The sequence below is a fragment of the Myxocyprinus asiaticus genome, chromosome 9, assembly GCF_019703515.2.
Source record: "Myxocyprinus asiaticus isolate MX2 ecotype Aquarium Trade chromosome 9, UBuf_Myxa_2, whole genome shotgun sequence".
NCBI lineage: Eukaryota > Metazoa > Chordata > Actinopteri > Cypriniformes > Catostomidae > Myxocyprinus > Myxocyprinus asiaticus.
Genome location: NC_059352.1, coordinates 24719581 through 24745212, shown reverse-complemented (window position 1 = coordinate 24745212; position 25632 = coordinate 24719581). Strand labels below are relative to the sequence as shown.

General features: G+C 36.4%; 1 protein-coding gene across 2 annotated transcripts in view; it reads left to right on the top strand.

Annotated features, from left to right (window-relative positions):
• LOC127446328 (tyrosine-protein kinase JAK1-like) overlaps nucleotides 1-25632 on the top strand; it is a 47736-nt gene that overhangs the window by 17921 nt on the left and 4183 nt on the right. The window contains exons 11-22 of one of the 2 annotated variants that reach the window (XM_051707149.1): nucleotides 9310-9419; nucleotides 9597-9746; nucleotides 11423-11510; nucleotides 12315-12448; nucleotides 13786-13921; nucleotides 15614-15765; nucleotides 18257-18407; nucleotides 19290-19378; nucleotides 19491-19683; nucleotides 19800-19924; nucleotides 24933-25105; nucleotides 25286-25403. In XM_051707149.1, the coding sequence (XP_051563109.1) occupies nucleotides 9310-9419; nucleotides 9597-9746; nucleotides 11423-11510; nucleotides 12315-12448; nucleotides 13786-13921; nucleotides 15614-15765; nucleotides 18257-18407; nucleotides 19290-19378; nucleotides 19491-19683; nucleotides 19800-19924; nucleotides 24933-25105; nucleotides 25286-25403 (1619 nt within the window). Of the gene's footprint in view, nucleotides 1-9309; nucleotides 9420-9596; nucleotides 9747-11422; nucleotides 11511-12314; nucleotides 12449-13785; nucleotides 13922-15613; nucleotides 15766-18256; nucleotides 18408-19289; nucleotides 19379-19490; nucleotides 19684-19799; nucleotides 19925-20673; nucleotides 20803-24932; nucleotides 25106-25285; nucleotides 25404-25632 lie in introns of those variants that run through there. The other variant, XM_051707150.1, reaches the window with a different exon arrangement.

Below are 25632 nucleotides of genomic sequence, written 5' to 3'. Positions count from 1 at the left end.
TTTAGGGTGTGTTTTAGGGCTTTTCAAGTGCACTATTGAATCTGCAGTTGACATGTTTATTAGCCTACGTTTTCATCACTTGTAATTGATATCTGTAACATCTGTTAAACAAAGTACATTTTTGTTTAACATATTAATAAAGTGTATTGACAGGTCAGACCATCTAAAATGAATATAGAGCTAAAAAGTATCAAATAAAAATGACAATTAAGATATCTCAGTTAGCGTTGGCTGATGGTGTTATTGCTCTTAAAAGCAGTTGTTGGACCACTGCTCTGACTTAGTTAACTACATTATCTTAAACTTTAAAGACTTTGGCACACAAGATAAATGAGTGCAGTGCTGCAACAGGACATGACATGGCTTAATAAAGTAATTGATTTGTCTAATTTTTTTTTTTTCTTTGGAAGAATTTAATGGAATGACAGAATTTTTTCAGAATTGAATAACTGCAAAGGTGGGCAAGACAGCAGTGGTACTTGGAATTGGCCACCCAAAAATCTTCATTTACTCACCCTCATAATGTTCTAACCTGTATAACTTTCAATTAATGTGAGCAACTGCAAATGAGATTTGAAAGCTATGGCGGAGGGTAAGGTTTTAAGTGAATAACAACTTTTGGTCTGTTTCTCACACAAAACCATTGAGTAGCTTCAGAAGACGTCATGAGTCATGCGAATTATGTTTTATAGTGCTTTTTTGTCCCTTCAGATCTTGAGAGCCCCATATCAGTATATGCTTTTATAAAATAAAAAATGTGAACACTCTGGGATTCAAAATGTATTATTTTTTTAGGTTACTCAAAAGAAAGAATAACGGGTGATTAAATGATGAAAGAATTTTCATTTTTGGTGAACTGTCCCTTTACTATATGGTTTATTTGTAATATATCCTGTTTGCTAGAAGGGTGCAATATTTCATAGAGCTTTTAAAGTTTTTCTGTTATACCGCTCGGTCTTCATCAAATATTGATTTGGTAGCCAGTTCATCACTGAAGCAGTGTTCTACAGGGTTACCGCAGTCCTTAAAAAGTCTTAAATTTACTTTTTAAAATTTAAGGCCATAAAAAGTCTTACATTTCGTTTGCTGAGGTCTTAAATTTTGGGGCGGGAATAGAGGAGACGCTTAAAACAGCAGAATCTGCGCAAGTCAAAATCATCTCTCTCTCTCGTGCATCCGTCATTTAGCAGCTCACTCTTGAGTTTAGTGTGAGCGTGCGCAGGAAAGCGCATTTGTACTGAACTTATGATGTTACCATGTATAAACCTTCATTAACCCGTTAATCAGAAATGCAAATGGTGTTATTTTGCATCTCTGTAAGCGTGCGATGCGCTAACACTTTCGCTCCTGCTTATAATCGACAAAGCGGTCAGCGTTACAATTTGCAAGTGTGCGAGGTTGGAGCTTCTTTTGACACCTTTCAAATCTTGGCGTTTCCTTATTTTACATCACCTTTGACAAAAATGGTAAAGCTAACAGAACTACTCAGCTGCAGTTACACCTGTTATATCTCTCGTCTCCACCTCTCTTGAACTACATGTGACATATACAGGTATTTTCTCTGCCATCTGAATCAATGAAACTTTTTTTTTAAATAATATAGAAAACAATAATAATATAATTATATAAATTATAATATTAATAATATACATAATATGGAAATATATTATATATATTTAATATTTAGTATATAGTCTGTTTTCAATATACATCATAACTAATTATGCAGCACAGTTCTCTTTCATAATTTAATCTGTTAACATTTTCAATACATATTGTCAACTTTAAACACTGAGATATTTCACACAAAAATTAAAATTGTCATCACTTACCTTCATGCTGTTGCAAACCTGTATGACTTTATTTCAGTGGATATCAAAAGGAGATATTAGGGAGTTTGTCACCATTCACTTACATTGAATGAAAAACAAGATGGAGTGACAGTGAATGGTGACTGAGACTAAATGTTTTGCTTAACATCTTTTTTGTTCCACAGCAGAGAAAAATTCATACAGACTCAAGGGTGAGCAGTGATGACAGAAATTTCATTTTTAAATGAACTGCCCTTTAACTACCTGTTAAAGTATTTGGTAAAGATATCTACCAAGAAAACATATAGAAATGTTATTCAGCACATGCTGGACCTTATTCACAGCAGCGCCATATTACACTTTTGACGAGAATGACAATGAGGCTGTGAGGGATAGACGTACAGTCTCTTCGGTGGGCTGTACTGTACTTTAAAGTGTTTTTGGATCGTTCCGCAGACAAAACATTGTAGACAAAAATATCTTTTCAAGGACACTCAGTAGAAAAAAAACTCCAGACAACATGAGTTGTGGAAAATCAGATGGGATATTGGAGCTTTTTACAGATTTACACCGTGCATGCCATTGAAGAGATGGTAAGTCTGTCCCTCACAGCTTCAATTCCATTCCCATTCAAAATCAAACATGGCGCTACTGTGACTAAGGTCTATAGACCAATCCTCTTGTTTACAAAAATGTCAGCGCATGCGTAGTAAGTGGTGGCAGAAAGCCCACTGACTGTTGTGTTAGATTTGACAGATTAGATGATTAAACGAAAGTATGACACAAAACCATCATAAATGCAAACATGTAACCATGTTCGCTATAAATGTTTGCTGCAAAGCTGTGAGTTGAAATGATCTCAGTCCAGTCAGCTCTGTTAATGATCTTGAAGCCACAGCTGTCAACGAGAGCCCTTGGAATCATTTTTCAACAACGTAATCCGATAAAAGTTGACTTTTTGCACATGGTTTTTGCCACCACTTCCGTGTTTGACATAAGCGGTGACATTGCCAAAGCATTGGTCTATTGCATCACGTCTTGCTGGAAAGCAAGTGACTAAAGTGAAAGGTCACAATATAGGCTACATACTTTAGGCTACATGCATTCTTAATGAATTATTTTAGAGTTTTAATGTTGTATTAACTTATTTTAAAAAAAGAAAACACATAAATGCACAATAAAATATAAAAAACATGTCCAGAGTCATCCAAGTAGTCTCAGTGGTTTTGTATTTACCAGCTAATTAATTATTTACTTTTTTTTTAAATTATTATTATTACTGCGAAAGTGGTCTTACATTTTTATTTTATTTGGCCTTAAAAAGTCTTAAAGTCTTAAATTTCATTCCTTCGAACCTGCAGAAACCCTGTTCTAACAAAACGTAAAAAACAAATGCAATGTGGGGGACAATTATTGTAATTACAATTTCCCTGAAACATACTGTACATTGAATAAATACCCAAGTACGTCTGATGCTAATTTCCATGAAATATGGTACAAAATTATATCTGACTCTTCAGTTTCCAGTTAATGCAGAACTATAAGAGAGAATGTCAAGTCTTGCTTGTTCTTTGAGTGATTTGTTAGCTTATAGAGCAAACATCACTGAGAGCTGACATGTATGAATGTTTTATAAAACCCTCTCCATCACATGACTCCTCTATCCACCTTTTTCCTGACTTCTCCATGGGCTGTGGCATTACGGCGAGAGACTTCCTCTGGGATGCTCCACACTTCCGCTTAGTTGTTGTTATCAGCTAGACTAACGTTACTGGTGATTGCGAGCAGCGGAGGCTCTGGATGAATATGCGCAGTTATAGGGTGTTACAACTACAGGTGGCTTAAAAACTACTGTAAAATGAATGTCACAACAATAAGCCCCCACAAAAGCTGCCAATGCTGAAACATTTCAAGTCAAACCAGATGTAATAAGCAGAGGTTGCATGAAATGAATTCTCTGTCACTTGCCTATTTTTTATAACGTTGACAGATAATTCCAAAAGATGCCTGTCATTTTGAAAGATAACAAATATGAAAAACATTTAAACCAAGCTCCTTGTTTTTTTTATTAATCATCTTTACAAGGTTCATATCATGTTGTGCTGTTAGTGTACGTGAGTGAGGTAGAGACGGAGTGTTGTCAGCAGAGTGCGTGAGAAGGTGGCACTTGTTAATGCAGAAATAATGCCATAAATCGGAAGATTTTTAAATGGATCAAATAAACCTTTGATGACCACACACCAACTTTTCGCAGACATGTCCTCTTTTTCAAACCTTAAAGCATCCAGTTGGATTTCTTGATTCCCTAAATGTCTGGGATTTGGCTGTTTTCATATTGAAGTGCTCAACAAGAAATGCAATGAAATCTAGTGCATCATATTTGTGGATTCTCTCTCTCTCTGCATGCTGTAAGTCTGTGTCTCTCTCTTTCTCACACACACACACACACACACACACACACACACATACAGGGCGTGTGCAGCGAGCGCTAGAGTCCAGTAACTTTACCATGCAAATACAGTATGTGTCTGATTGTGTTCTCATCTATTCAGGATTGCCATCGAAACCTAATGTCCATATGCAGACATTAGTGAGAAAGTGATTTACGTTAAATAAACGCAGACTGTTCTTCCGTTTTTGACTTGTTAGTTTTTGTGCATGGTAATGGGAATAAGTTGCGAAGTGGAAGTCTGTTGCATCCGTATTGGAAGAACGCACTAAGCATAGTGGGTAATTTTGCTGCCTGTGGAAAAAGGTGGATAGCACAATAGAAGTTTAACTCCTGGTCTGAGGGGGATGCATTTCTAAGAGGCATTTTATGCCTCTTTATCTCATTGTGGGACATGTAAGGACTCGGAACATGTGTCTCAGAAGTATATAAATCTAGGAATGAGGCAGTCAAACAAAGTGTTTTGACTTTTTGAGCTGAAAGTGGCATTAGCTTTTTAGTGACCAGTTATTTCAGTCCTTTGTTAATAGAGAAGTCAGATACAAGCACATGCACGCAATCGTAGCCTTGCATGACCTCGACCAGCTGTGAAACTGGCAGCCATCTGCAGTGCACTCTCAGATTTCAGGCCACTGATCCACAAACATATGCTTTATTCAGCTAACCGTCAGTTGGACCTGACCAGGCAAGATGGCCCTCAGAGATATAAACAAATTTATGCATTACTGCTGTGAAACCAGGGTTCAAAATCAACTTTTTTTCTACCTGCCGGAGGGGGGGGGGATGAATTAAGAGAATTTAGCCATAAGTTTTTCTTACAAGTTATAACTCTGTATTGCATTATTTCTTTAAAAAATAGACCTATTTTTGTCACTGTTATAATAGGTATTATTTAGCTATTTATCCCTTGCAAACAGTATTTGTGACAAACAGCGTAGGCAATTGTCACTCGCGTGAGTCACAAAAATGTTTTCTTTAGTACATAGTTTGTATGGCTTTGATTTGAATCTCTCACAGTGATGGTCAGACTAAAATCGCTTTCACACTGTGGTGAGCAGGTGGGGCAGAGCGAGGCCGGGAAGATAAGTGGTGAATGAGGTGCACCTGTATGCCACACCGGTCTTGCATTCCAGTGAGGGGTGGCGGGAGTATTTAAGGAGAGGAGACAGCGGCAGACAAGAGAGAGAGAGTGACGCACAAAGCTGTCTGTGTGTGTGTGTCTGCATGTCAGTGTGGTGGATGCTGAAAAGCAAATCTTTTGTGTACTGCTGAAAAGCGGTGTCTTACTGTGTGCGACTGAAAAGTGCAACAATAAATGTCTACGTGTTTTGTCAAGCTGGCCCCAGCTTCCTCCTTTCCTTAATTGTTACACACACATACAGCCTTTTCTAGAAAATGAAATGCAATTTTCAGTTTAGAGGTCATGCACTGGCTATTTCCCTGAATGAGAAGTTGTAACTTTACCTGAAAAGGTTGGTTTTTATGTCATCAAATTTGATAGATAGATTTATCTATCTATTAGCAATTATTCCATTTAGTCGCAGGATATAAAAACTTTTTTTTATATTATAGAGTCGACTATAGAGGAAATTTAGTAGTGATGCTCCACGATTCAAATCTAAAGTCATATGGTAAGCAGCCAATGGAAATCGACCTTGTACAGCCACAACACTGGACCACAAAGAAATGGAAATGGCGAACAAGTGCTCAAAATGGAGAAAATATTTAGCGCCTCTCACCTTCAACTCATCGCAGTCTCCGACTTTCCACCCAAGAATTCGCTCGGCCCATTTCTTTTGAGACTGGTAACAGAGAAGCACTAACATCAACGGCAGCGCTCCTGTACATCCATGTTTGCTTACATCTGTCATGCATCTCCATGGAAAAACACACCCCAGTTCTAGGAGTTTGATCGGGTGGCTTCTCTTCATCCGAGTGGATGTAGAAATTTGTCAGCTGATAAAATAAATAACTACTTCTAAGAGTTTAATGGCATTTTGGTGCTGATGTGTGAATGGAAACAAAACGGAAAAAGACACAAACACTTGCATGTGTGAATAGCAGATGTTGTACATTTAACAATAAATGTAATCCAACACTTTTACTGCAATTTACCAGGTTGCATGTGTGAAAGGGGCTATCATTCTTATAATTTGATTTAAACCATGTATTTATGTTGCAGTTCCTAATAAGGTTATTGCCAATTGGCAAGTAGCTCCATTTTTTATTAAACATTTTTAAGTCATTTTTAGGGGGTTTGGCACATGTTAAAGAGATTAAACATTTGTCATCATTTACTCAGCCTCATGTTCTTTCAAAACTGGCTTACATTCATCCATGGACTGTAAAGGGAGATATTAGGCAGAATGTTAGGGACTGACGACCTCTGTCACTATTCATGTTTATCGCATCTTATAACCATACAATGAATGGTGACTGAGACTGTCAGTGTCATTTTTGATGAACTATCCCTTGAAGGTTGGACCCTGAATGAAACCTTTCATGCTGCATAAGCAAATCACTTAAATAGTTTCACTTGTGATACAGCTCTAAACTGTTGGAAGGCCCAGTTATTGCATATTAGTGTGCACATGTTGGAGACTGTATCTGGTCTTGTTTATATGTGCTTCTCTGAGAATACATGCTGAAGCATCAGTGACAGGCAGGAAATGTAGTAAATGTGGGTTTCCGTTGTTCACATCTCTTGATCTCTTTATCCTATTTGCACTCATATAAACAGAGCTGTGTAGGTCTGGATCAAGATGATGTCAACGAGTTGACAAAAAGACCAGCTGATTGCTGAAGAATGAACACACTAACACACACACACACACACACACAAACGCACTCACAAATACACTAAATGTACCTGGACACGTGCATCCACACATGCTTATTGTTTTGTTGTAGCGTGTGGTGTGATTTGGATAACCGTGCACTTTCATTCTTTGTTTAGGTGGGGGTAGTTATCATGTGCACACACATGAACATGTTCTGTATTTATATTTATGTATTTTTGTCACTCCATATTAAAGGGATAGTTCACCCTAAAATAAAAATTCTCTCATCATTTACTCACCCTCATGCCATCCCAGATGTGAATTACTTTTTTTCTTCTGCAGAACACAAACGAAGATTTTTCGAAGAATATCTCAGCTCTGTAAGACCGTACAATGCAAGTAAATGTTGATCAGGGTAGGGTTGAACCAGCTGTGCGTATTCATTATTCGTATATTTAGCCTATGTAAATAGCAATATTCAGTAACTGTATCTAAAATGAATAAGGGGCAATAAATAAATAAATACTAATATCACAGGCTGGAAAAATAGACATTTATTCATTTTAATATTGAATATACTGTATTTTGTATATGTTGAAACTTGACACCAGGCGGCGTACACAGGGAAAAACACTGTTAGATCAGTTTCATGCTGAAGAAGTATGTTTTTTACATAATGTTTTCTCCCATAAATTTAAAGTATATTTATTAGTGTAAATACCAACATCATCATGTATGTCAAAAGGACTGAAGCCTGTCAATCAAAACATGAGCTCATTGATGTCTTTAAATGAGTCTGCTTTTTTATTCCATCCGTTACTCCTGGTCGGAGGCTTCCGTAAATATTAAGTTTACACGTAGGGTTACGTTCTAACTAAGATTAATGGTGCAATGCTCACATATTTAGTAGAGCGCAAATTGCGACTTAGTGCCCATTTACGCCACGACTAGGCTAAGTTGTAACTTACGTATGGCTGGTGCAACCAGCCCCAGGCCTTTGAAGCTCCAAAAAGGGAATAAAGTTTCCACAGAAGTAAACCGTGCTACTCCAGTGGTTTAATCCATGTCTTCTGAAGTGATCCAGTTAGTTTTGGGTGAGAACAGACCAAAATAAAACTCCTTTTTCACTGTACATCTTGCCATTGCAGTCTCTTGGCACGATCATGATTTCAAGCTCGATTACACTTCCTAGTGGTTGACACATGCGCAGAGTGCTAGATGGCACTGTAGGAAGTGTAATCGAGCTTGAAATCCTGAAATCATACTGTTCTCACCTGAAACTAACTGGATCGCTTCAGAAGACATTGATTAAACCACTGGAGTCTGATGGATTATGTTTATGCTCACTTTATCTTCTTTTTGGTGCTTCAAAGGGCTGATCACCATTCACTTGCATTGTATGGACCTACAGAGCTTAGATATTCTCAATATATTGAGAAAAATCTTTGTGTTCTGCAGAACAAAGAAAGTCAAACACATCTGGGATGGCATGAGGGTAAATAAATGATGAGAGAATGTTCATTTTAGGGTGAATTATCCTCTTAAGCATTTGGCAAGACAACATATTTAGCAGTTGTTTTGCACACATAAATGCATATACACTACTACCCTAAAAAATTAAGCATGACTACTCATTCATTATTATTACTATTTTCCACATTTTAGACTAATGAAAAAGTCATCAAAACACTGGAAAATGGGGTATTATGTATTGACCAAAAATTTTAAATTAAAACTATTGTCTATATTAGCTTCTTCAAAGTAGCCACCCTTCGCCTAGATAAAAGCTCTACACATTCTGGGCATGCGCTCAACCAACTTCATGAGGTATCCACCTGGGATACCATTTTTAAAGTATTAAAGTAGTTCCCATATATACTGGCCACTACTACCCTGTCTACACCAGATGTGAGCGGAGTGTCACGTCACATAAAAAGCAATAGAACCTATTATAATCAGTGATGATGCTGTCTACATTTGAAGCGTCCGTTGTGGCACGTCATGTCGCGCTGACAGTAATGGGTTTCCCATTCAATTTTGCATTGTAAAAAGCTTCATATGTTGACACAAAGTTTATTTTTTTATTATTTGTATTTTGTACAAAAAGAATTTCAAACAAAAATCAATCCAAACTTCAGATTAAAAGGTTTTTAAGATCATGAGAAACACAGATTGTGTCCGAACTTACTTTTGATTGGTATTCTACATGTTTGCTGACCAATCTGTTTATATATTTTGCACCAATTAAAATGGTCTTTCTGTCCTTCAGAAATTTCGAACCTATTGGTGATGACCACAAACCGAGAGCCCGTCCCCCAGAGACAACCTCAAGTCAGCCAGCTGAGTTTTCACCGCATCCTTAAGGAGGAGATTGTACAGGTGACAAACTGCTCTGAAAATGTTTTGCTATTTAACTAAGGGTTTGACGAAAGCAGCATTTAAGATATTAAATGAAATACAGACATTGTCAAAAATCTACTGTAGACATTTACATTCTGTCAAATGCATACTTATATCGCCTTTAATTGTCAATTCTTTCATTGTGGTCTTGTTCAGGGTGAGCATTTGGGTAGGGGCACGAGGACCAACATCTACACAGGTATTCTGAAGCTGAAGAGTGAGGATGATGATGAGATGGGAGGATACACACAGGAGGTGAATGTGGTTTTGAAAGTGCTGGGATCAGGACACAGAGATATCTCTCTGGTAAGTTAAATGTCTGGAAATACAGTTGTGCTCAAAAGTTTGCATACCCTTGCAGAATTGGTAATATATGTACCATTTTTAAAGAAAACATGAGTGAGCAGGCAAAACACATTTCTTTTATTTCTTATGGGATTCATATTCAACTGTAGATTATAACAGAATGGCACAATCATAAAACAAAACATGGCAACAAAGAAAAAAAAATGAAATGACCCCTGTTCAAAAGTCTGCATACCCTTAGTTCTTAATACTGTGTATTGCCCCCTTTAGCATCAATGACAGCGTGCAGTCTTTTGTAATAGTTGTCTATGAGGCCCCAAATTCTTGCAGGTGGTATAAGTCTTTGCCCATTCGTCTTGGCAAAATGCCTCCATGTCATGCAAAATCTTTGGTTGTCTTGCATGAACCGCATGTTTGAGATCTCCCCAGAGTGGCTCGATAATATTAAGGTAAGGAGACTGTGATGGCCACTCCAGAACTTTCACCTTTTTCTGCTGTATCCACTGGAGGGTCAACTTGGCCTCGTGCTTAGGGTCATTGTCGTGCTGGAATGTCCAAGAGTGCAGCTTTCGTGCAGAAGAATGCAAATTGTCTGCCAGTATTTTCTGATAACATGCTGCTTTCATTTTGCCATCAATTTTCACAAGATTCCCTGTGCCTTTAGAGCTCACACACCCCCGAAACATCAGTGGGCCACCACCATGCTTCACAGTGGGGATGGTATTCTTTTCACTATAGGCCTTGTTGACCCCTCTCCAAACATAGCGCTTATGGTTGTGACCATAAAGCTCTATTTTGGTCTCGTCACTCCAAATTAGGCAGTTATGGCTGAAATCTTTCTTGGTCTACCTGACCTTGGCTTGGTATCAGAGATCCCTGAATTTTCCACTTTTTAATAAGTGATTGAACAGTACTGACTGGCATTTTCAAGGCTTTGGATATCTTTTTATATCCTTTTCCATCTTTATAAAGTTCCATTACCTTGTTACGCAGGTCTTTTGACAGTTCTTTTCTGCTCCCCATGTCTCAGTATATAGCCTGCTCAGTGCATCCATGTGAGAGCAAACAAACTCATTGACTATTTATCCACAGACACTAATTGCAATTTAAAAAGCCACAGGTGTGGGAAATTAACCTTTAATTGCCATTTAAACCTGTGTGTGTCACTTTGTGTGTCTGTAACAAGGCCAAACATTCAAGGGTATGTAAACTTTTGATCAGGGCCATTTGGGTGATTTCAGTTATCATTATGATTTAAAAAAGGAGCCAAAAATGTGATAATAAATGGCTTCATATGATCACTGTCCTTAAATAAAAGATTTTTGCATGATCAGTCATATTTTCAAAATCAATGCCACAATTTCACAATTTCTGCCAGGGTATGCAAACTTTTGAGCACAACTGTACATGAAAAGCTTGGACAAATACAGAGGGGGTTAATCATGACTAGGCCCACACACTTTTTTCACATTTTCACATTATTTTTTTGTGTATAGCAAGTTCAAGTTAAGTTCAATAGTAAGTGTAATTAGTGTGGATTGGTTAAGTGCCTGTGGAACATGTGTTTTCAGGTAAATGTATGCTTATGTTTTACAGACTTTTAGATATTTGTAAAAGAGTATGATTTCTGTCATGTGTGGTTATTACTCTTTGGACATTTCTGTATCTCTTTTCAGGCCTTCTTTGAGACAGCCAGTATGATGCGTCAAATCTCTCATAAACACATCGCCCTGCTCTATGGTGTGTGTGTTCGTCACCAGGAGAGTAAGTGCATTACACATTTATGTGTTAGGTGTAGCCAGTCTGGTCAAACAATGTGATTCATGTTGTATCTAATGATTACTGTTTATAGTGATCTTGATGCAAGTAAAATGGGGTTCAAAATCTATTATAAACTTGAAAAATAAGCATTTTTAGGATTTTGAAATGTTTAAGAAACATTATGATGTAAAGACATTTTTATGATTCTGCACTATTTCAAGGTCACTAATGCAATTTATGACATTTAAGTCCATTACATCTCGAGCACATCCTCTCATTAAAGCAAAAAGGGGACATATCAAAATAATACAAATTCTAAAATGTATTAAAATTTTTCTTGTCAACTTTCAATAACATTGTCATTATTAAAAATGTAATCGGTAATGAAAAAATTGTATTACGTTAAAAAAAATGCAAGAACATAGTGTGAATTTTCCACTTATGAGGTTACCAGAACTCAAAAGAGCTAGGAGAAACATGCCTAAATGCAAGAAAAGTTTAGTGTAAAACAAGAAAACACGCAAATGGACAAGCTAAACTGGATTATGTTTTTGCTCTATAGATCCAAAATGAATTAGCTGTTAACAAACGGAGCATTTGATTGAGCAAAGGTCAAGTATTTATAGCAAACTACAGTTCCTGCTCCACTAATTAGCAAATGTATATAGCCAGGGGACAACTGTCCACATGCACACGATGGGTATGTTTGAACAAGAGAATTTGAATGTGTGAGGAGGAACTGTGTTTGTGTCAGAGAGAAAGAGGATTTAATTGTTTACAAAAGACTATGTCTCTCCCGATCTTTAGATATAATGGTGGAGGAGTTTGTTCAGCATGGTCCACTGGATCTGTTCATGCACCGACAGAGACAGACCACAGCTCTCAGTACAGCATGGAAGTTCCAGGTGGCCAAACAGTTGGCTAGCGCCCTCAGCTATCTGGTAAAACATTAAACAAACATAAAAAAATGCAATAAACTGCACATAACATGCACACAGAGTAATTACAAGTGAATGGAGTCATCACAACATTTTAATATACAGTATGAAAGAATGCACTTTTTTAAATGTGAAAATTAGCGCTTTGGCTAATGCCACAAACAGATAAATAAACAAGCATAATTAAGAGCTGAAATTAAAGTTTTTCAAAGTAACTTCAATAACATTGTTTTAACTTTTTAAGTTAAAGATTAAATATTATTTTGCGCATGAAAGCACACAGCTCTGCTATTTTTACAACTGCCACTCAATCTGATGTGCTCTACAAGGGGCACACTCTTTAAGTGCACCCTGTTTCTATGGATAAATCTCTTAAAGCAGAGGTGTCAAACTCAGTTCCTAGAGGGCCACAGTCAGGCAGAGTTTAGTTCCAACCCTAATTATAATTAAACACACCTGAAGCAGCTAATCAAGGTCTTCAGGGGTGCTTGAAGATTACAAGGAGGCATTTTGGAGCAGGGCTGGAACTAAACTCTGCAGGGCAGAGTTTGATACCCCTGTTTTAATGGGTTAAATATTTGATGTTATCTATTTATCTAACCCTTCAAGTTAGCAGTAGAGTACAACAAAGTTTTAGTACAGTAAACTCTGGAACAGGTGGAAACACAATAAATACCCAATAAAGACTGGTACTAATACATTTCACCGAAAACACCAGCTGATAGCCAATATGGTAAATATATATTGTGCATCTCTATATTTAAGACTTTACAACATTCATAAATAACATTAAAAAAAACATATATAACACTTTAAAAATAATTAGTTCATGTACATCCAGATAGTTGATAGAAATGTCATGATTCATACAGTTGTACTTTGATTCATCGATCTTAAGCAAATTTTATATATTAATATATATATATATTGGCATGTCACCATATTCTAATTTTTTGAGATAGTGAATTGGTGGGTTTTTGTTAAATGTGAGCCAAAATCATCACAATTAAAAGAACCAAAGACTTAAACTACTTCAGTCTGTGTGCATTGAATTTATTTAATACACAAGTTTCACAATTTGAGTTGAATTACTGAAATAACTGAACTTTTCCACGACATTCTAATTTACTGAGATGCACCTGTGTGTATATATATATATATATATATATATATATATATATATATATATATATATATATATATATATAGTGGTTATACAGCACTGTAATTAATATATTAAGCAATGTATAGCGTATTACGCAAAGTTATGTAGTTATAAAATCTGAATAATGATTGTGTCAAAAAATAAAGTTTTACTGCTGTTTGTTTGTATCCTGCAGGAGGATAAAAAGCTGGTTCATGGATATGTGTGCAGTAAGAACATTCTGGTGGCTCGAGATGGGCTGGATGGTGAGGGAGGGCCCTTCATCAAACTGAGTGACCCCGGCATACCCATTACTGTACTCAGCAGAGAGGGTGAGAGATTCATTATGAGCAATTACGATCCTGATTAACATGCTGTAAACATTCATACAGGCTTTATGACCAAATTATTAACATATTATCAATATTCATACATGCATTATAGCCACTATATTAACATGATTATGACCACTTTATTGACATGTTGTAAACCTTTAATACAGGCTTTATGACCACTTTGTCAGCATGCTATAAGTCTTCATACAGACATGACCACTTTATTAACATGCTATAAACCTTCATACAGGCACAATGACCACTATGTTAACATGCTATAACCCTTCATTGAGGCATTATGACCACTTTATTAACATGTTATCAACCTTCATACAGGCATTATGACCATTATATTAATATACTAGAAACCTACATACAGGCATTATACTCTGTGTACATGCTATCCCTTCATAGAGGCATTATAACCACTCTATTAGCATTTTATTAACCTTCTTACAGACATTATGACCACTTTATTGACATGCTATAAACCTTCATACAGACATTATGACCACTTTATTGACATTCTATAAGCCTTTATACAGACATGACCACTTTATTAACATTCTGTAAACTGTTATTGAGGCATTATTGCCACTTTATTAACATGCTATAAACCTTCATAGGCGTTATGACCACTTTATTAACATTCTATAAACCTTTATTCAGACATTGACCACTGCTGTTATCCTATAAACCTTTTATACAGGCTTTATGACCACTTTATTAACATGCTATAAGCCTTTGTACAGACATGACCACATTATTAACATGCTATAAACCTTTATAGAGGCATTATGACCACTTAATTAACATGTTATCAACCTTCATACAGGCATTATGACCATTATACTAACATGCTAGAAACCTTCATACAGGCATTATACTCGGTGTACATGCTATACCTTCATAGAGGCATTATAACCACTCTATTAACATTCTGTTAACCTTCATACAGACATTATGACCACTTATTAACATGCTATAAACCGTTATAGAGGCATTATGGACACTTATTAACATGCTATAAACCTTCATAGGCATTATGACCACTTTATTAACATTCTATAAACCTTCATTCAGACATTATGACCACTTTATTGACATTCTATAAACCTTTATGCAGGCTTTAAGACTACTTTATTAACATGCTGTAAGCCTTTATACAGTCACAATGACCACTATATTAACACTCATGTCCAGTGTAAAAGCATCCCAGAGAGTGTTGTGTATCTGATAGTCTGGCTCTAGTGGACTGTGAAAATGGAGTGCTCAGAAAAGATACCATAACTGACAAGAATTTTCTTGGTCGGGTCCAGTATAACTCCCTGAAGCACTTCAGAGACCAGAGAAGCTCTTAGTTTACTGTGTGACAAGGAATGTTACAGGAAAGACTGGTTGTGTTTTTTTTGGGTGTAAGAGAAACAGGAATGAAAGGGGCACTGAGAGGAATTGAGGCACTGACAGGGTACAAGAAAAGTGTTAACAGTTGCCAAGAGATCTTGCATTAAATGACATACCCTTTAAAGGCAAAAATTAAATAAAAAATTACTGTTGAAACTGCAGTGTGTTGATATAATAGTGAAAACTCCCTAAAATTAGAAATATTTCACTACTTAAGCATGTCCTAGGGCTCTTGGTCATTTCAAGGAAGAATTGTATGACTGAACTTTGTGTGCATGTCTACAGAGTGTGTGGACAGGATTCCTTGGATTGCTCCTGAGTGTGTACAGGACACAGCTAATCTGAGCGTAGCAGCAGATAAGTGGGGCTTTGGTACCACTCTGTGGGAGATCTGTTATAATGGGGAAATGCCTCTCAAAGACAAGAAACTCACAGAGGTAACAGCATCACACACACATGTACCAACTGAAACAAAGTAATTTTTTTTTTTACCATTAATGTTTTCCATTTTGCTTTATATTTATTATTTCCTTATTATTTTTGTTCATTTGTTTTTTTTTTTGTCCATTTTAAATCAACTGTGATTTTCAATTATATCAAGTTTCAATATGTGTATGATGATTTCTTGTTTTCTTTATAATTCTTATGTGAAGATTGTGTATAAAATGTTCTTTATTAATTAAAGGTGCATTTTCTTCGTCATTGAAGAAGTTTAACCACTAAAGTTATATAAATGGTACTTCTGAAAAATACTTTTATAACCAAAAACACTCACATGAGATGAAGACCCCAGTCATATCAGTTGCTTAAAAACTATATTATTTTACATGGTGCTGGGCTGTCTCATGAGGACAAACATATGAAGAGCACATGATGAGTCGAATACTTTTATTTCAGTAACCCCCCTATTGTCGGACACATTTTCACAACATAAATAAATCATGGCTGTCTGTAAATATCATGTTTTTACAATAGCATTTGTAAATGAAAATGTATGCTTTTGCATGATGTGGCCTTCACGCCGATAGATGTCAGTATAGCTCCAAAACCACTGCCATATTAGCCAGCACAACATATTTACTTAGTGCACCTGTATTTCAAGCCGATTTTGCTTTTAATGCATCCAGCGTTACTTGTTGTAATTGTATTTGTACTAGTAATATTTCAGTTAGAGAGCTCTACAATATATATTCTACTAGTCAGAATTCCAATTACCGAGCTCTGTAATGACATTGGTTACTAGTAAGAATGCAATTGCAGAGCTCTCTATTTGCATTTCTGCTAGTAAGAATGCAATTGCAGAGCTCTACAATTGATTTACAGAGCTCTATAATGACATTTTACTAGTAAAAACTCCAATTAATGAGATCTACAATTAATTTTTTACTAGTAAGAATCATAATTACAGAGCTCTGTAATGACATAGTTACTAGTAAGAATGCAATTGCAGAGCTCTACAATTGCCTTTTTACTGGTAACAATTCCAATCAAAGAGCTCTACAATTTGATTCTTACTAGTAAAATTTTTATGACAGAGTTCTCTCATTCAATTTTCACTAGTAAGAATTTCAGTTACAGAGCTCTACAACTGCATTCTTACTAGTAAAAAACTTGTATTCATTAGATGCAAAACAGAGGCAATTACACCCATTTCAATGTGTGACATGGTAAGATATTAGAATGAAATATTTTTACAAGCTTATTTAGCAAACATATTGATTGCATTCACATAGTGTCAAGATTATAGAGAATATCAAGATGAAAACACAAATATGCTTTTGTTATTGAAGGATAATATTTTATGAATTAACTATATTAATTTATCTCTGTATACTCTTGAAAAAAGTTCAAAGACGTTTTTCACATGTCAGAAACTCATACGGCCCGCGTACGAAATACCAGACAAAAATATTTTTTATAATAGAATTTGTAATCTTTTTAATAAATGTATAATAACATATGATATAATATAATATATAATCATATACTGTATATTCATAATACATTTTGTGCCCCCCCATACATATTTATATACATCTTCCCACCTGTCAATTTATACAAGCCAGATATGCATGAGGCCTATTACCATGAGGTGGCACTGAGTAGAGAGCTCTACAATGCAATTATTCCTAGTAAAAATCACCATTGTAGAGCTCTAAAAATATGTTTTATACTAGTAAGAATGCAATTGCCGAGCTCTGAAATTGGAATTCCTACTAGTAAGAATGTAATTGCAGAGCTCTATAATTGAATTAGAGAGCTCTACAATTGATTTTTACTAGTAAGAATTGCATTTGCAGAGCTCTACAATTATATTTTTACTAGTAAGAATTCCAATTAAAGAGCTCTACAATTGCTTTCTTACTAAGAAGACAATTTATCTTTAATGTGATTTTTACTAGTAAACAATTATATTCTTACTAGCAAAAATTCAATTAGAGAGCTCTGAAATTGAAATTCTTACTAGTAAAATTCAATTAGAGAGCTCTCTAATTGGATTTCTTACTAGTAAAAATGGAATTACATAGCTCTCTAATTGGAATTCTTAAGTAAAAATGGAATTACAGATCTCTCTAACTGGAATTCTTAATAGTAAAAATTCAATTAGAGAGCTCTGTAATTGAAATTCTTACTAGTAATAATTCATTTTCAGAGCTCTGCAATTAAAAATGAATGGGAGGCAATGGAAACTTACAAGTAAACATTCAGATAGAGAGCTCTGTAATTGGAATTCTTACTAGTAAAAATTAAATTAGAGAGCTCTGTAATTGAAAATCTTACTAGTAAAAATGCATTTATGACAAGTAATGCTGGTAACATTAAAAGATAATTTGACTTTCCATACACCTGTAGTTGTATTTATTTATTTGATAATGTACTTGATATGTACTTGTTGTTGATGGTGCATTTTTCTTTGTCTCCGTGTAGAAAGAGAGGTTTTATGCAGCGCAGTGCCAGTTGGCCACTCCAGACTGTGAGACGCTGGCCAAGTTAATGACCCACTGTATGACCTATGACCCCCACCAGAGACCCTTCTTCAGGGCCATCGTCAGAGACATTGACATGGTGGAAAAACAGAGTAAGAAATTCAGACAGAGCAAAAAAAAAAAAAAAAATGGTATACACAAGTGAAAAGATTTTAAAATGTCAACCCTTGATACACACTATATCCTGAAAGTTTTCTTTGTATCAGTCTGAAAAGAAGGGGAATTTCAACTTACATAAACTGCTCTCAATCCTGCCCTCTTGTGATTACTACCAAGACCTACAACCATGTCCAATGAAATTACTGAGAGTTCTGTCAATATATATATATATATATATATAAATATAAATATATATATATAAATATATATATATATATATATATAAATATAATGTATGCGTATATGTGTGTGTGTGTGTATATATATATATATATGTGTGTGTGTATATATGTACACAAAGCAAACATGATAATTGTAGTTGCTTTATTATTGAAGCGTTTTTAAAGTAAAATGTTTTGTAAAAATCACATTATTCACCTTTGTAGCATTTTGTTTTATTCTGAAATTGACTTATAATGCTAGTCAAAGCTTCTTGCACCAACGACATTTGTCATTTCGTTTTATATGATCATATTCCATCCTTTCGCCGACACTTAGAAATTAAACCATCTGTTTTTGCTACTATACATTTAAGCCTTCTACAGGTAAATGAGCACTGTTATAATTGGCTATCCTCAATATACTGGTGTACTTTACATTGTACATCACGGTGAGCCAAGTTGCAGAATAATGAATTGGCATTGACATATACAAAGTGATATTTTAATGTGCTCATACAGTTGTGATATAAGCATGGAGATTGTACTTCAAATTCTTTTATTTCAAAAGATCAAGGAAAATCCAGATTTCCATTATTTGTCCCTGTCAATGTGTTATAATTGGATTAGTTAATGCAATGATTGTGTTTTTTTCAGACCCCTCCATTCAACAAGTTCCCACACTAGAGGTGGACCCAACAGTGTTTGAGAAGAGATTCCTCAAAAAGATAAGAGACCTTGGAGAGGTATTTACCCTGTGTTCTGTGTCTTTAAACTCATCAAGGACAAAATGGTTATCATTTCACTTGCCATCAGCTGGTTGGACTGGGATTCATCTATGTAAATGTGTGTTTTCAGGGTCATTTTGGGAAGGTGGAGTTGTGTCGATATGACCCAAGGGGAGATCGGACCGGAGAACTGGTGGCCGTGAAGTCTTTAAAGCCAGAGAACCGTGAAGAGCAGAGCAGCAACCTGTGGTGTGAGATTCACATCCTGAGAGAACTTTACCATGAGAACATAGTCAAATATAAGGGCATCTGCAATGAAGAGGGTAAACCACAACTCTGAACTCCATGAATAATATGAATCTAAATGGCTTTTGGCACAGCCTGTCTAGATTTTAAGAGCATGTGTCCAGTGAGCAAATATCTCTGTTTTTGTTTTAAGGTGGCAGATCCATTAAGCTGATTATGGAGTTTTTGCCAGCGGGCAGTCTGAAGGAATACCTCCCCAGAAACAAAGCTCGCACAGACCTGAAAACCCTCCTCAACTATGCTGTACAGATCTGCCAGGTAACACCATATTTGAATATCAATACTATATTTGACTATTATATTGACTATGTTAGTAGTGGTTGTCTGATAAGAGTTTTTAATGCTGTTATAATACATGATATAACACACACACATTCATGCATGCATGTATGTGTGTGTGTGTGTGTGTATATATATATATATATAATACACACACACACCGATAAGCCACAACATTAAAACCACCTGCCTAATATTTGTGTAGATCCCCCTCATGCCACCAAAACAGTGCCAACCCGCATCTCAGAATAGCATTCTGAGATGATATTCTTCTCACTACAATTATACAAAGCGGTTATCTGAGTTACTGTAGACTTTGTCAGTTCGAACCAGTCTGGCCATTATCTGTTGACCTTTCTCATCAATAAGGCATTTCCGTCATCAGAACTGCCGCTTTCTGGATGTTTTTTCACCATTCGTAGTAAATTCTAGAGACTGTTGTGCATGAAAATCTCAGGGGATCAGCAGTTACAGAAATACTCAAACCAGCCCATCTGGCACCAACAATCATGCTACAGTCCAAATCACTGAGATCACATTTTTTCCCCATTCTGATGGTTGATGTGACCATTAACTGAAGTTCCTGACCCGTATCTGAATGATTTTATGCACTGCACTGCTGCCACACGATTGACTGATTAGATAATCGCATGCATGATTGTTGGTGCCTGACGGGCTGGTTTGAGTATTTCTGTAACTGCTGATCTCCTGGGATTTTCTCTCTCTAGAATTTACTCAGAATGGTGCCAAAAACAAAAAACATCAAGTGAGCGGCAGTTCAGTTGACGGAAATGCCTTGTTGATGAGAGAGGTCAACAGAGAATGGCCAGACTGGTTCGAACTGACAAAGTCTACGGTAACTCAGATAATCGCTCTGTATAATTGTGGTATTATATTTAATCTCAGAATGCTATTCTGAGATGAGGGTTTGTGCTGTTTTGGTGGCACAAGGGGGACCTTCACAATATTAGGCAGAAGGTTTTAATGTTGTGGCTGATCGGTGTGTGTGTGTGTGTGTATATATATATACAGGTGCATCTCAATAAATTAGAATGTCGTGGAAAAGTTCATTTATTTCAGTAATTCAACTCAAATTGTGAAACTCGTGTATTAAATAAATTCAATGCACACAGACTGAAGTAGTTTAAGTCTTTGGTTCTTTTAATTGTGATGATTTTGGCTCACATTTAACAAAAACCCACCAATTCACTATCTCGAAAAATTAGAATACATCATAAGACCAATAAAAAAAAACATTTTTAGTGAATTGTTGGCCTTCTGGAAAGTATGTTCATTTACTGTATATGTACTCAATACTTGGTAGGGGCTCCTTTTGCTTTAATTACTGCCTCAATTCGGCGTGGCATGGAGGTGATCAGTTTGTGGCACTGCTGAGGTGGTATGGAAGCCCAGGTTTCTTTGACAGTGGCCTTCAGCTCATCTGCATTTTTTGGTCTCTTGTTTCTCATTTTCCTCTTGACAATACCCCATAGATTCTCTATGGGGTTCAGGTCTGGTGAGTTTGCTGGCCAGTCAAGCACACCAACACCATGGTCATTTAACCAACTTTTGGTGCTTTTGGTGCTTTTGGCAGTGTGGGCAAGTGCCAAATCCTGCTGGAAAATGAAATCAGCATCTTTAAAAAGCTGGTCAGCAGAAGGAAGCATGAAGTGCTCCAAAATTTCTTGGTAAACGGGTGCAGTGACTTTGGTTTTCAAAAAACACAATGGACCAACACCAGCAGATGACATTGCACCCCAAATCATCACAGACTGTGGAAACTTAACACTGGACTTCAAGCAACTTGGGCTATGAGCTTCTCCACCCTTCCTCCAGACTCTAGGACCTTGGTTTCCAAATGAAATACAAAACCTGCTCTCATCTGAAAAGAGGACTTTGGACCACTGGGCAACAGTCCAGTTCTTCTCCTTAGCCCAGGTAAGACGCCTCTGACGTTGTCTGTGGTTCAGGAGTGGCTTAACAAGAGGAATACAACAACTGTAGCTAAATTCCTTGACACGTCCGTGTGTGGTGGCTCTTGATGCCTTGACCCCAGCCTCAGTCCATTCCTTGTGAAGTTCACCCAAATTCTTGAATCGATTTTGCTTGACAATCCTCATAAGGCTGCGGTTCTCTCGGTTGGTTGTGCATCTTTTTCTTCCACACTTTTTCCTTCCACTCAACTTTCTGTTAACATGCTTGGATACAGCACTCTGTGAACAGCCAGCTTCTTTGGCAATGAATGTTTGTGGCTTACCCTCCTTGTGAAGGGTGTCAGTGATTGTCTTCTGGACAACTGTCAGATCAGCAGTCTTCCCCATGATTGTGTAGCCTAGTGAACTAAACTGAGAGACCATTTTGAAGGCTCAGGAAACTTTTGCAGGTGTTTTGAGTTGATTAGCTGATTGGCATGTCACCATATTCTAATTTTATGAGATAGTGAATTGGTGGGTTTTTGTTAAATGTGAGCCAAAATCATCACAATTAAAAGAACCAAAGACTTAAACTACTTCAGTCTGTGTTTATTGAATTTATTTAATACACAAGTTTCACAATTTGAGTTGAATTACTGAAATAAATGAACTTTTCCACGACATTCTAATTTATTGAGATGCACCTGTATATATATATATACAGTTGTGCTCAACACTTTGCATACCCTGGCAGAAATTGTGAAATTTTGGCATTGATTTTGAAAATATGACTGATCATGCAAAAAAAACTGTCTTTTATTTAAGGATAGGGATCATATGAAGCCATTTATTATCACATAGTTGTTTGGCTCCTTTTTAAATCATAATGATAACAGAAATCACCCAAATGGCCCTGATCAAAAGTTTACATACCCTTGAATGTTTGGCCTTGTTACAGACACACAAGGTGACACACACAGGTTTAAATGGCAATTAAAGGTTAATTTCCCTCACCTGTGGCTTTTTAAATTGTGATTAGTGCCTGTGTATACATAGTCAATGAGTTTGTTTGCTCTCACATGGATGCACTGAGCAGGCTATATACTGAGACATGGGGAGCAGAAAAGAACTGTCAAAAGACCTGCGTAACAAGGTAATGGAACTTTATAAAGATGGAAAAGGATATAGAAGGATATCCAAAGCCTTAAAAATGCCAGTCAGTACTGTTCAATCACTTATTAAGAAGTGGAAAATTTGGGGATCTCTTGATACCAAGCCAAGGTCAGGTAGACCAAGAAAGATTTCAGCCACAACTGCCAGAATAATTGTTCGGGATACAAAGAAAAACCCACAGGTAACCCCTCTCCAAATCTTACATAGCGCTTATGGTTGTGACCATAAAGCTCTATTTTGGTCTCGTCACTCCAAATTACAGTGTGCCAGAAGCTGTGAGGTGTGTCAAGGTGTTGTCGGGCATATTGTAACCGGGCATTTTTGTGGCATTGGCGCAGTAAAGGCTTCTTTCTTGCAACTCGACCATGCAGCTCATTTTTGTTCAAGTATCGTCGTATTGTGCTCCTTGAAACAACCACACTGTCTTTTTCCAGAGCAGCCTGTATTTCTCCTGAGGTTACCTGTGGGTTTTTCTTTGTATCCCGAACAATTCTTCTGGCAGTTGTGGCTGAAATCTTTCTTGGTCTACCTGACCTTGGCTTGGTATCAAGAGATCCCCGAATTTTCCACTTCTTAATAAGTGATTGAACAGTACTTACTGGCATTTTTAAGGCTTTGGATATATTTTTATATCCTTTTCCATCTTTATAAAGTTCCATTACCTTGTTACACAGGTCTTTTGACAGTTCTTTTCTGCTCCCCATGGCTCAGTATGTAGCCTGCTCAGTGCATCCACGTGAGAGCTAACAAACTCATTGACTATTTATACACAGACACTAATCACAATTTAAAAAGCCACAGGTGTGGGAAATTAACCTTTAATTGCCATTTAAACCTGTGTGTGTCACCTTGTGTGTCTGTAACAAGGCCAAACATTCAAGGGTATGTAAACTTTTGATCAGGGCCATTTGGGTGATTTCTGTTATCATTATGATTTAAAAAGGAGCCAAACAACTATGTGATAATAAATGGCTTCATATGATCCCTATCCTTAAATAAAAGACAGTTTTTTTTGCATGATCAGTCATATTTTCAAAATCAATGCCAAAATTTCACAATTTCTGCCAGAGTATGCAAACTTTTGAGCACAAATGTGTGTGTGTGTGTGTGTGTGTGTGTGTGTGTATATATATATATATATCATGAAAGAGAAGCAGTTAAGTTTGCCGCTATTGAAAACACATCTAAATGAGTTATTTATGTAGTTAAATTAAAAGTTTTTTTTTTTTTTTTTTTTTACAAAAAGACATAAAGTACTCCAAAAATCATGTAAACGCCTTCATGCATTTTTAAGATATGAGCAATCAAACATAGTGGCCCTGTTTTTCAGCAATTTGAATGTCTAATTTTATAAACATTAAATAATCATTCGAATGATACATTTAAATACTGTGCGAAATACTGTGGAAAAAGTGTTTAGTTTCAGCAATTTTATGTACATCTAAAAAAAAAATCTATAAACATTCTAATAAACCCATTTGTTTTAAAAGTTCTCAGTGGATTTGAATTTAAATGCGAAACTCAGAAAGAATGTGATAATAACCATGTTTATTTAATTGTTTATTAACATTTATGTTGACAAGACTGTCATTGGATTTTGAAACTTATTGTACATAAGGGGGAACCACCAAATGTGTTAATTAGCTAATCGGCGATTCAGATAATCTAAAAATGGCCCAATATTTGCTGATATATTGACCCATCACTATACATTAGATTATGGTTGAACTTTATATTGAAGAGGTTTTGTATTGCTTGTTTTACCATTACAATGATACATTGAGTTCTCATGATTTGCGATTGTAAGCCCCTGTGTTTTGCTTGTTATGTCGAATATTGCACTATTGAGACTGCAGTGTAACTCTATGCTCATCCCTGCTGTTTTCTGACCTCTACTCTAGGGCATGGACTATCTGGGCTCTCGGAATTACATCCACAGAGATCTGGCAGCTCGGAATGTTCTGGTGGAGAATGAAGGCACAGTGAAGATTGGAGACTTCGGACTGACAAAAAGCATTAAGGACAATGAGGGTTACTACACAGTGAAAGACGATCTGGACAGTCCAGTGTTCTGGTAAGCTTCACTGATATCACTGGACTGCAATGACAGGATCTCCATGAAATCTAATATGAAATGTGTGGCACAGTGATGTGATGGACCATCATAAGTTATTGAATTACATACAATTATGAAATGCCCTTCTATGTTGCTGGAAAATCCACTATGTAAGGATTCTTTCCCTTCTTTTTCTAGGTATGCTCCAGAGTGTCTGATCCATTGCAAGTTCTACAGGGCATCTGATGTGTGGTCTTTTGGAGTGACCATGTATGAGCTCCTCACGTACTGTGATCCCTCATGCAGCCCAATGTCGGTGAGTGGCCAGATGCTTTGAAAGAGTCATGAAAAGTTCATGACCCATTAAATGACCTCATACATTGCTTATATCGCTTTAAAAAAGAAAAGAAAAAAGATTTAAGTAAACATTAACCAATCCCCCTCCATCCTGGAAATCCTCATCAGTTTAGTTCTTAAAGTGATAGTTCATGAAAATTCTGTCATCATTTACTCACCCTTATGTTATTCTAAACCTGTTTGACTTT